At 40.6% G+C, this 12,155-nt stretch overlaps 1 protein-coding gene across 1 annotated transcript in view; it reads left to right on the top strand.

Annotated features, from left to right (window-relative positions):
- LOC102425796 (adhesion G protein-coupled receptor E2-like) overlaps window positions 1-11,617 on the top strand; it is a 31,142-nt gene extending 19,525 nt beyond the window's left edge. The window contains exons 2-9 of the mRNA XM_023763968.1: window positions 5,600-5,791; window positions 6,066-6,301; window positions 8,918-8,988; window positions 9,176-9,212; window positions 9,393-9,473; window positions 10,421-10,589; window positions 10,675-10,782; window positions 11,597-11,617. Coding sequence (XP_023619736.1) covers window positions 5,600-5,791; window positions 6,066-6,301; window positions 8,918-8,988; window positions 9,176-9,212; window positions 9,393-9,473; window positions 10,421-10,589; window positions 10,675-10,782; window positions 11,597-11,617 — 915 coding nt within the window. The remainder of the gene's footprint in view (window positions 1-5,599; window positions 5,792-6,065; window positions 6,302-8,917; window positions 8,989-9,175; window positions 9,213-9,392; window positions 9,474-10,420; window positions 10,590-10,674; window positions 10,783-11,596) is intronic.
- The last annotated feature ends 538 nt before the right edge of the window (window positions 11,618-12,155 follow it).

The following is a 12,155-nucleotide window of genomic DNA, read 5'->3' as shown; positions in this document are numbered from 1 at the left end:
TCGGGGTCTTTTTTTATTCCCAGATGAATTTTGGAGAATTAGTCTAGGTCTGTGAAATATGCCGTTGGTATTTTAATGGGAAGTGCGTTGAATTTATAGATTGCTTTCGGTAGTATGGACATTTTAATGATGTTGATTCTACCAATCCAAGAACATGGTATGTTCTTCCATTAGTTTATGTCTTCCTCTATCTCTTTTCAATGTCCTGTAGTTTTCTGAGTAGAGGTCTTTTACCTTTTTAGTTAAGTTTATTCCTAGGTAGCTTAATTTTTTTGGTGCGATGGTAAATGGGATTGTTTTTTAGTCTCTCTTTCTGTAAGTTCACTATTGGTGTATAGAAATGCCACAGATTTTTGGCATTAATTTTGTATCCTGCTACATTGTCAAAATCATTTATTAAGTCTAATAGTTTTTTTTTGGAGTCTTTAGGGTTTTTTATGTATAACATCATGTCATCTGCAAATAAGGACAGTTTTACTTTTACTTTTCCAATTTGGATGCCTTTTATTTCTTCTTCTTGCCTAATTGCAATGGCTAATACTTCCAGTACTATGTCGAACACGAGTGGTGAGATGGGCATCCCTGTCTTGTTCCTGTTCTTAGGAGAAATGGTGTTAGTTTTTGTCCATTGAGTATGATGTTGGCTGTGGGTTTGTTATATATGGCTTTGATTATGTTGAGGTATGATCCTTCTATTCCCACCTTGCTGACAGTTTTTATCAAAAATGGGTGCTGGATTTTGTCAAATACTTTTTCTGCATCAATTGATAGGACTATGTGGTTTTTTTCTTTCTATTTGTTTATGTGATGTATCACATTTATTGATTGGTGGATATTGTACCATCCTTGCATCCGTGGGATAAATCCTATTTGGTCATGGTGTATGATCTTTCTGATGTACTGCTGGGTCGATTTGCTAAGATTTTGTTGAGAATTTTGGCATCTATGCTCATGAGGGATATTGGCCTGTAATTCTCTTTCATTGTGTTGTCTTTCCCTGGTTTTGGTATTAGGGTGATGCTGGCTTCATAGAATGAGCTTGGTAGTATTCCTTCCTCTTGAATTTTTTGTAGTAGTCTGAGGAGGACAGGTTTTAGTTCTTCCTTGAATGTTTGGTAAAACTCCCCCATGAAGCCGTCTGGCCCCGGGCTTTTGTTTGCTGGGAGCTTTTTGATGACTGCTTCAATTTTTTCCATGATTATTGGCCTGTTGAGATTTTTAGAATCCTCTGGATTGAGTTTTGGAAGATTGTATTTTTCTAGGCATATGTCTATTTCCTCCATGTTGTCTAGTTTGTTGGAGTAGAATTGTTCATAGTATTCTTTAACAATCATTTCTATTTCTGTGGCATCTGTTGCTATTTCACCTCTATCATTTCTGATTTTGTTTATTTGGGTCCTCTCTCTTTGCTTCTTGGTGAGCCTGGCTAGAGGTTTGTCAATCTTGTTTATCCTTTCAAAGAACCAGCTCTTGCTTTCATTGATATACTGTATTGTTTTTTTGTCTCTATGTCATTTATTTCTGCTCTAATCTTTATTATCTCCTTTCTTCTGCTCACTCTGGGCTTTTCTTGTTGCTCTCTTTCTAATTCTTTGAGATGTAGAGTTAGATGATTTAGTATCATTTTTTCTTGTTTTTTGAGATAGGCCTGTAGAGCTATAAACTTGCCTCTCAGGACTGCTTTCATTGTGTCCCATAGGTTTTCGATTGTTGTGTTTTCATTGTCATTAATTTCCAGGATGTTTTTAATTTCTTCTTTGATCTCATTGGTAACCCAATCAATATTTAATAACATGCTATTTAGCTTCCTAGTGTGTGAGTATTTGGGGTTGTTTTTATTTTATTTTATTTCTAATATTATTCCATTGTGGTCTGAGAAGATGCTTGGTATGATTTCAATCTTCTTGAAATTGGGGAGACTTTGTTTGTACCCAATATGTGGTCTATTTTTGAAAATGTCCCATGAGCACTTGAGAAGAACATATATTCAGTGGCTTTTGGGTGAAATGTTCTGAAGATGTCAAATAGGTCCATCTGATCTAGTGAGTCGTTTAGGATTGCTGTTTCTTTGCCGATTTTTTTGTCTAGAGGATTTATCCAGTGATGTCAGTGGTGTATTAAAGTCCCCTACTATGATTGTATTGTTCTCGAACTCTCCCTTGATATCTTCCAGGAGATTTTTTATGTATTTTGGTGCTCCTGCATTGGGTGTATATATGTTTATCAAGGTTATATCTTCTTGTTTTATTGATCCCTTTAGTGTTATAAAGTGGCCTTCCTTATCTCTTGTTATGGCCTTCACTTTGAGGTCTATTTTGTCCGATATAAGTATTGCTACCCAGCTTTTTTTTCATTTCCATTGCCTGAAAGATCTTTTTCCATTCCTTTACTTTCAGTCTGTGTGAGTCCCTTATTCTGAGGTGGGTCTCTTATAGACAGCAAATATATGGTTCATGTTTTTTATCCATTCAGCCACTCGAAGTCTTTTGATTGGAGCATTTATTCCATTTATGTTTAAAGTTATTATTGAAAGGTCCTTGTTTGTAGCCATTTCTATTTTTTGTGCCTGTTTTCTTTCTGAGCTTTTTATTTCTTCTTTTTACACCAGTCCCTTTAGCATTTCTTGCATTGCTGGCTTGGTGGTGATAAACTCCCTTAGCCTTTTTTTGTCTGTGAAGCTTCTTATTTCCCCTTCAATTTTGAATGATAGCCTTGCTGGATAGAGTATTCTTGGCTTCAGTCCTTTGCTTTGCATCACTTTGTAAATTTCTGTCCATTCTTTTCTGTCCTGATGTGCTTCTGTTGAGAAATCATTTGATAATCTAATGGGAGATCCCTTGAATGTAACTTTCCGTCTCTCTCTTGCAGCCTTTATGATTCTCTCTTTGTCCTGAACGTTTGCCATGGTAATTATGATGTTTCTTGGTGTGGGTCTTTTCAGGTTCACCTTGTTTGGGACTCTCTGTGCTTGTGTGACTTTTTTCTTCGCCACCTCAGGGAAGTTTTCTGATATGATTTCTTCAAATAGGTTTTCTAACCCTTGTTCCTCTTTCTGTTGTTCCTGCACCCCTATTATTCATATGTTGTTTCATTTCATGTTGTCCCATAGCTCCTTTCTGCTCTCCTCCTGTCTTTTAATTTTTTTCTGCATTTGCAGTTCAGTTTGGGTGTGTTTTGCTTCCCTGTCTTCTAATTCGCTAATTCAGTCCTCCGCTTCTCCTAGTCTACTGTTGAAACTTTCAATGGTGTTTTTTATTGCAGCTATATCACTCTTCATTTCTTCTTGGTTCTTACATAAGTTATTGATTTTTTTTCATCCATTTCTTTTTTATTCTTACATAAGTTGTTGTTTTTTCATCTGTTTCTTCTTGATTCTTGCATAAGTTGTTGATTTTTTCCTCCATCCAGTTTATGCATTCTAGGATCCTTAATCTGAATTCTTTTTCTGTCATGCTGCATGCCTTTGTTTCACTTAGCTCCTTTCTGGCGAGTCCTTCTTTTCTTTCCTTTGAGGGTTTCTTTGTCTACCCATGGTTGTTCTCACTGACATATCTAGATGGTGAGTCGTTCAGGTCCTGCTCCTTGGGTGGCAGTGGCTCCTCGGCCTGTTGTTGTTCCTCAGGCAGTTGTGGTATCAGCTGCTCCTCAGTTGGCATCAGCTCCTCTGGTGGGTGCTGTTCACAGATGTGGTGGCTCCTCTGGCTAGTGGGGGGAGGCTTCACACAGCTGCTGTTCCTCAGACAGAGGGTGAGCTTTTCACGAGGCTGCTGTTCCTTGGATGGGGGTGGGCTACACACGCAGCTGCTACTCCTTGAACTGGGGCAGACTGCTCACATGGCTGCTGTTCCTTGAATGGGGGCTGGCTGCACGCTGCTGTTGTTCCTCTGATGTGGTGGGCTGGTTGTGGGGCTACTGCTCCTTGGACTTGGACAGGTTGATTGCAAGTCTGCTGCTCCTCCGATTGGGGTGGGCTGCACGCGTGGCTGCTCCTCCTCAGATGGGGACGTGTCACTCACCTGGCTGCTGCTCGTCATACAGGTGCAGGCTGTTGTGGCTCTGCTCCTCGGACCGGTGAGTGCTGCGTAGGGCTGCCGCTCCTCAGACGTGGGTGGTCTGCTCCTGTGGCTGCTGCTCCTCGGACCAGGGTGGGCTGCTGCTGCTCCTCGAATAGGGACAGGCCACTAGAAGAACTGCTACTCCTCAGATGGAGGCGGGCTGCTTACACAGCTGCTGTTCCTCGGATTGGGCAGGCTGCTTGTGTGGCTGCTGCTGCTTGGTCGAGGGCAAGATGCTTGTGCAGCTTCTGCTCCTCAGACTAGTGCAGGGTGCGGGCTGTGCGCAGCTGCTGCTCCTTGAATGGGGGCAGGCTGCACAGGGCTGCTGCTCCTCAGACATAGGTAGACTGCTCATGCAGCTGCTGCTCCTCGGACAGGTCGGACTGCTCGTGTGGTTGCTGCTCCTCAGACGGGGAAGCAGGCCACTCACACTGCAGCTGCTCCTTGGACAGGGGCAGGCCACATGAGGCTGCTGCTCTTAGGTCCAAGACAGGCTGCTCACAGGACTGAGACTCCCTGGACAAGAGCGTGCCGCTCACGTGTCTGCTGCTCACATGGTTGAAAAAATAATGTGAAAAGAAGTAGGAAATAAAGGAACAAACAAAAAAAAGTAGAACAAAGAAAAAAGGAAAAAAAAGAGCACCAAACAAAAAAAGGGGAGGAAACAAAAAAAAAAGAAAAAAAATGTTAACAAAATCATAATAAAAAATTAAAAATGAAAAATTGAAATGTCATTCCTTTGGCTGGCTTAAGATCCCAGTTTTCTGTAATGTCTGTGATTTTTTTGTTGTTGTTGTTCTAAAAATATTTTATTTTTATACTGATTTCAGAGAGGAAAGGAGAGGGAAATAGAAACCTCAATGATGAGGGAGAATCATCAATCACCTGCCTCCTGCACACTTCCCTACTGAGGATCGAGCCCACAACCCGGACATGTTCCATTACCAGGAATCAAACCCATATCTCCTGGTTCATGGGTCAACACTCAACCACTGAGCCACACCAGCTGGGAAAATTTTTTTCTTCAGTGACATTCTTTTTTTGTTAATCCTCACCTGAAGCTATTTTTCCATTTTAAGAGAGAGTGAAAGGGAGAGAGTGAGACAGAGAGAGAAAAAGAAACATTGATGTGAGAGAGACATATTGACTGGCTGCCTTTGCACACCGACCAGGGGTAGGAATCAAGCCTGCAACAAGATATGTGCCCTTGACCAGAATAGAATCTGGGACCCTTCAGTCCACAGGCCAACACTCTTTCCACTGAGCCAAACTGACTAGGGCAAAAATATTTTAAAATAAATAAACCCCTTGAGTTCCAGGACTTGAGCTTGAGTAAGGTCTCTCTATCCCCCAATTCTCCCGGGGTCTGAATTAATCCATTTAAAACCCCATACAACTCTAAGATTACCCACAAACATCACAAATTTAGGTGGCTCCTCCATTCCTGATTTTGTTACACCAAAAAATAAAACTAAATATGGTGGAAGAGTCATTAACCCAACCCAAGAAAGTATAACTGATATGTCCTCTTTGCTCGGTTCCAGGTTTCCACCCTGACTGTGATCACTTACGTGGGGCTGAGCCTCTCTCTGCTGTGCCTCCTCCTGGCGGCCCTCACCTTCCTGCTGTGCAAAGCCATCCAGAACACCAGCACCTCAGTCCACCTGCATCTCTCACTCTGCCTCTTCCTGGCCAACCTGCTCTTCCTCACGGCCATCGACAAAACTGAGCCTGAGGTACTGACACTGTCCCAAAGGACATCTGTCCTCCCTGTGGGATGTGGAGTTCATGGCGACATGCTGCATTTAACATCTTAGTATAATGGTCTTGTGTTTTAGGAATGTTAGAGGGCTAAGTAGCCAATTTCACAATGACTGACCCAACTAGAAGACACCCCCTTTTTTGACATTTCCTTCATATATATCAAAATTACCCAAAAAAGTATAGGAGAGGTCTTGGGTCCACAGTTCACCTTGACAATCCCACCTAGTGACTCTCACTCCTCCCCAGGTGCTGTGCGCCATCATCCCGGGTGCCTTACACTATCTCTACCTGGCCTCCTTCACCTGGATGCTGCAGGAGGGCCTGCACCTCTTCCTCACCGCACGCAACCTGAAGGTGGTCAACTACTCCACCTTCAGCAAGTTCATGAAGAAGTTGATGCTCCGTGTGGGCTACAGCGTCCCAGCTGTGATTGTGGTTATTTCCGCAGCTTTTAGGCCTAGCCTTTATGGAACACCTGCCCGGTAAATTAAAGTTCCCACTGTCCTCATCTTCTCCACATGACCATGGTCAGCAGAGAACCAATGTAACACTTTAATTTCACTAGAATATGATGGGTATTAAAAAACAGTAGTAAAATACACCTTCCTGGTTCCATGATTGTATTCCTTGAAGTGACTGTTTTTAAGAACTTAAAATTCATTGTTTCAAAAGTTTATTATATAGTATGTTAATAATTATATGTTTATATAATATTAATTGTGCATTATATTCATTACCTATACTTTTATAATAATGAAACATTAACAATCATAAATTAATACATGGTTAAAATAAAAAAGCTGATTTTTATCTTTTAGATTTAATTATTTTATTTATTTATTTTTTTATATATTTTATTGATTTTTTTACAGAGAGGAAGGGAGAGAGACAGAGAGTTAGAAACACCGATGAGAGAGAAACATCAATCAGCTGCCTCCTGCACATCTCCCACTGGGGAGGTGCCCGCAACCCAGGTACATGCCCCTGACCGGAATCGAACCCGGGACCTCTCAGTCCGCAGGCCGACGCTCCATCCACTGAGCCAAACCGGTTTTGGCGATTTAATTATTTTAAATATTAATTATAATTATATTAAAGACTATGTTACATTTAAAACTATTGTACATAATTTTAATCCTATATTACATATCAGTAAATGTATATTAATATAATACTCATTGCATTAATTGAGGGGACTGTTTTTAATATTCTAGGAAGCAAAGTGGAAATGAAGGGATGGCATTGGTTGGTGTAACCTACTTCTCTTCTTAATTTAAAAAAAAATGAGGGAGAGAAAAAAATGGGGAGGGAAGATTATTTAGATGATGAAATTGTGATGACCAGAGCTAAGATTTAGAAATCACTTTGGACATGAAATCTATATTCCCAATATTTTTCATGCATCAGCTCAAGTCCTACTCCCAACAACCCGCTGAGGTAGAATGGTATTATATGAGTTTTGCAAGTGAGGAAATTGAGGTACAGAGATTTCTGACATGGTCCAAATCACACAGATGGTTGGTGGCAGAACTGGGATCAAATACAGACCATCCGGCATTTACAACATACTCCTGTGTTGACATAATTAATGTTCACCAACATCGGAGTAGCCCTGGTCAGATGGCCTTCCTATATAGCTTGCATAAAAGTCAGCAAACTGTAAAGGGCTGCAACTGTGCGGACCATGTACTCTCTGTTGCAATGACTCACCTCTGTCCTTGTAGCACAAGAGCTGCCGTAGACAATATGCAAGAGAATGAGTGCAATTGTGTTCCCGTCAAGGACATTTACAAAATCAGGTGGTGACCCCATTTGACCCACAGGGTGCAGGTTACCAGCATTGTCTTAGTAATGTTGGCTTTGAGTCTTCTGGTGGGTCCAGCTAATTTCATGGTACTCACACCTCCCAACTCATTCACAAGTATCTCACATGGGGTCATTTCCAGTTCTATCATTTCTATCAGTGTGGCCTTGATGTACTATGTTTCCTTAAGCATTAGATGCCAACCTGTGGTCACTGGAGTCTCAGTGTTGTCATGAGGAATAAATTATGTAATGCACATGAGCCCTACCTTAGTATTATTATCAGGTTACTGTCATCATCTTTTTTTACTATCATCTTGCATGTCCCCAATTTTTTCACCTTCTATACGCCTGCTCATCCATTCATATCTCGGAATAAACACAATCAGTTCCCTCAGGGAACCCTTCCCAACTACCTAATCTCCTATACCACCGACTAGGCAAGCTGTCTACTATGTGTTCTCATAGCTCCTCACACTTGACCATAAAACTCATCATCTTGATTGTTTCTATTGTCTAACTCAGGGGTCCTCAAACTACAGTCCGCGGACCACATGCAAATACAAATATTGTATTTTTCCCCTTTTGTTTTTTTACTTCAAAATAAGATATGTGCAATGTGCATAGGAATTTGTTCATAGTGTGTTTTTTTTAACTATAGTCTGGCCCTCCAACGGTCTGAGGGACAGTGAACTGGCCCCCTGTTTGAGGACCCCTGGTCTAATTAGTGACCTTCCCTGAGGACTGAGACCAGACTACCTCCATTGCAGTTGGGTCTCAGGTCAAGCAGAGGTCCTGATACAGAGGAGACACAATATTTGTCCAATAAACCATAACTTAATTTACTTATTGATATTTATCTTTTCATTTAAAATGTATATTTTCTTCTGCCAGCATACCTGACAGACATTTTAAAATAAATTTATCTTTTCAAAAACATTATTATGGCATGATTGATTTATACAATGCTATACATAGTTAAGGTATGTAACCTGATGAGTTTGAACTTAAGTATAGAACCAGGATGAGCACCACCATCAAAGGCATACACAAATTTTCAGTTATGAAAGAGTAATAAGATAAGATCTATTAGCGTATAGGAAATAATTAACAATATTGTATTGTATACTTAAAATTTAGTAAGAGGATAGATCTAAGCTTAAAGGTTCTTATCAAAAAGAAACAATATTAGCAATAGGAGGAAGAAGAAACTATGGGTGGTGAAGGATATGTCTACCAAGTCTTTATCCACAAAGGCAAATAGATTCTTCAGTCTCTTTCCATCTCTCTTTTAGATGCTGGCTCAGCACACAAGAGGGATTTATATGGACCTTCCTTGGCCCTGTCTGCACCATCTTCTCTGTGAGTAAAGGATAACATGAGAGCATGCTTCCTGCCCAGCTGAGGGTCTATCAAAGAGCGGGTGTATAAGGAGGGTTACAGGCAGGATGAGAAATCCTTAAAGTTTGCCCAGGACTGAGGAGGCTTACAAGAGGCAAAATTTCTCTTTTAAAACCAGAATAAAGGGATTTCCTGAGATCTCTCACTTTCAGTGCTAAAATGTGGAGATTGCCATGAAAACTGGGACAAGTTGATCACCCCAGTTACAGGACAAGCATAATAAGCCTGTGTTACTAGATGTTTGGTCCCTTTTTCTATGACTGATATGAAATATGAAAGCGTCTTACCTGCTGAGTTAGGTGTTGGATGAGCCAGGAGGAAGGGGTAAGATGTGGACTATATTCAATATGCCTTGTGGGGTTTCCACAGATTAACTTGGCTTTCATTCTGGATTCTGAAAACCAAGCTCTCCTCACTCAACAGGGATGTGTTCACCCTCCAGAACAGAAGGTGAGAGGGATCAGTGGTGCACACTGCCCCATACAAAGCATGGTCCAGGAGCAATACCCTATGGTTCCAAGCTCCTGGTGTCCTTTCACGGGGATTCTGAGGGGTCAGGAGAGAGGTGCAGCCACCCTCTCTGGAAACCAGCTCAGGTAGTGTGGTTTGCTGCTGAAAGCCAAGTCAAAAATATTTTATTTTATTTCTCCACAACTCCAGCATGAAATTATCTCAGCTACGGAGAAAATTGACTTTGTTCTATTAAACATTAATTACTTCCATTGTCCAAAGAATGTTTACATCTTTATAGAACACTTAGGAAATCACATAACTGTTCCCAGAACCCAGCATGCACATTCATGCCCACACCTTTGTGGATGCTCTCCCTCTCCACTCCTACACCTGATAAAATTAGGTACTTTATCCACATATCGTACCTTACAAAAGGCTAGGGATGCCCTTTGCTTTCCTAAACTTTGCACAGAATGTATGGTCTCTATTCTGGCCAAACCATGCTTGGGGTCAATTCATGGAAAGTGAGAAGATAGGAACACTACTGGATGGGACCCGGGCAGAGGTACCTCACAGGTAACAAAGTAAGCATTGGTTTTAGTCTTTCCATGAGGCTGTCAAGTCTGTGAAAACAGAAATTTTGTCTTTGTTATTTCTGTTGCCCAGGATTCAGCAGAGTCCTCAGTAATCTCAGTTGATTGAATTAGGGACACTCATGATACGTCATGATCTTTTTGAAATCCACATTTGGGAATGTCACTACCCCCCTCAGTACAAGTCAAATTTCCTTCCTGAACCCCAAATAGCATTTTTTAGGGAACCATTAAGAATGAAGATCAAAGTTGATCACAACTCAATCATATGCATCCATGAAGTGGGAATCAGAATGACCTTAACTCTGTTGTTCTGGGGGCCCCATGGGCCTCTCTTCTCCTCCTACCAAGGATGCTGACATTTAAAGTGATGGCTCACTTCATCATCTTGGGCTGCACATGGTGTCTGGGAATCGTGCAGGTGGGTCCAGCTGCTCTCACCATGTCCTATCTCTTCACCACCATCAACAGCCTGCAGGGCGTCTTCATGTTCCTGGTGTACTGTCTCCTCAGCCAGCAGGTACCACTGTCCACCTCCCAACCAGGACTCTTTCCACTCTCACTCCTCTCAGTGAGCTGACTCAGAGCATGCTTTGCCTCTGCAGGTCCGAGAGCAATACAGGAAATGCTGGAAGGGGGTTAGGAAAACCAAAGTTGACTCTGAGAAGTACACACTCTCCAGCATAGCCATGTCAGATGCCCCTAAACACATGGTAAGATCATGTATTGCTCCCAGAGCACTTCACCAAATGATCCTATTGAGCTTTCAGGCCTATCACTAGACAACTCAGGTATATAGCAGGAAATGCTACTTTTACTCACTGCGTTTCTATGCTCATCTGGACCCTTGTACTTAACAACCTTCTAATACCCCACACATGTGGTTATTATTTACTTGTTTATTTTCTTTGTGGAAATATCTAGTCAAATCCTTTGCCAATATTTTATTGAGTCATTTGTCTTTCATTGGTAAGTTGTAAGAATGCTATATATGTCTGCATACAAGTCCCTTGCCAAATACATGATTCTCAATTATTATCTCCCATTTGACTTTTAGTCTCTTGATAGTGTCCATTGACACACAAAAATTGTACATTTTGATGAAGTCAAATTTATCTATTTTTTAATTCACTTATACTTTGAGTGTCATATCTAAAAGAAAATTGCTTAACACAAGGTCAAAAGATTTACACATTTGTTTTCTTTCAAGACTTTTATAGGTTTAGTTATTACATTTAGGCATACGATTTATTTTGAATTTTTTAAATGGTGTGAGGTTTTTAATATGATGTTAGGTGCACATTCTTTTACATGTGGACATTCAGTTTTCCCATCACCATTTATTGAAAAGATTGTTTTTTCCTCCAATGAATTGCCTTGACATCTTGTCAAAATTAATTCACCAAAATATAAGCGTTTGCTTCTGGACCCTTGATTCTCTTCCATCATCTATCTTGATTACTGTAGTTTTGGAGCAAGTTTGAAATTGGCAAATTGACTCTACAGATTTGTTCTTGTTTTTTTAAGATTGTTTCAGCTAGTCTGTGACCCTTGAAGTCACACATGAATTTTAAAAAGAGCTTGTCAATTTCTGGAAAATATTTAACTGAGATATTAATTAGGCTTGTGTTGAATTTGTAGATCAATTTGGCGGGGGGATCGGGGGAGCAGATTGCCATCATAACTATATTGAGCCTTCTGATTCATGAACATGAGTTGTTTTTCCATTTTTTCAGGGTGTTTTTTTTATACTTCTTTTGACAATGTTTTATAATTTTCACTGTACAAGTGTTACACTTTCTAACACAGTACCATTTGAAGAGTTTCCCTTTTAGGAAGAATTATAATGAATAGCTAAAGTAGAAGATCTTGACTCCTGGAAAATGAGAAAAATTATGAACTGTCATTCTTTGGGCAAAAAGTCTAGAAAATACTTTTTTGTGTTGTTTCAAGTAATTCTTCATGGACCATTGTGGGAGAGAGTATACAGAAAATGTTTGACATTCAGCTGCTGGAGATTTGGGGTTTTCTGGTCCCACAGCATGCTCAGCTCACTCCCAGAATATTCACAAAACTGACCCAATGC

Source organism: Myotis lucifugus, unplaced genomic scaffold (genome assembly GCF_000147115.1).
Source record: "Myotis lucifugus unplaced genomic scaffold, Myoluc2.0 scaffold_310, whole genome shotgun sequence".
NCBI lineage: Eukaryota > Metazoa > Chordata > Mammalia > Chiroptera > Vespertilionidae > Myotis > Myotis lucifugus.
Note: the sequence above shows the minus strand (reverse complement) of the source record. Positions and strands in the feature narration are given on the sequence as shown.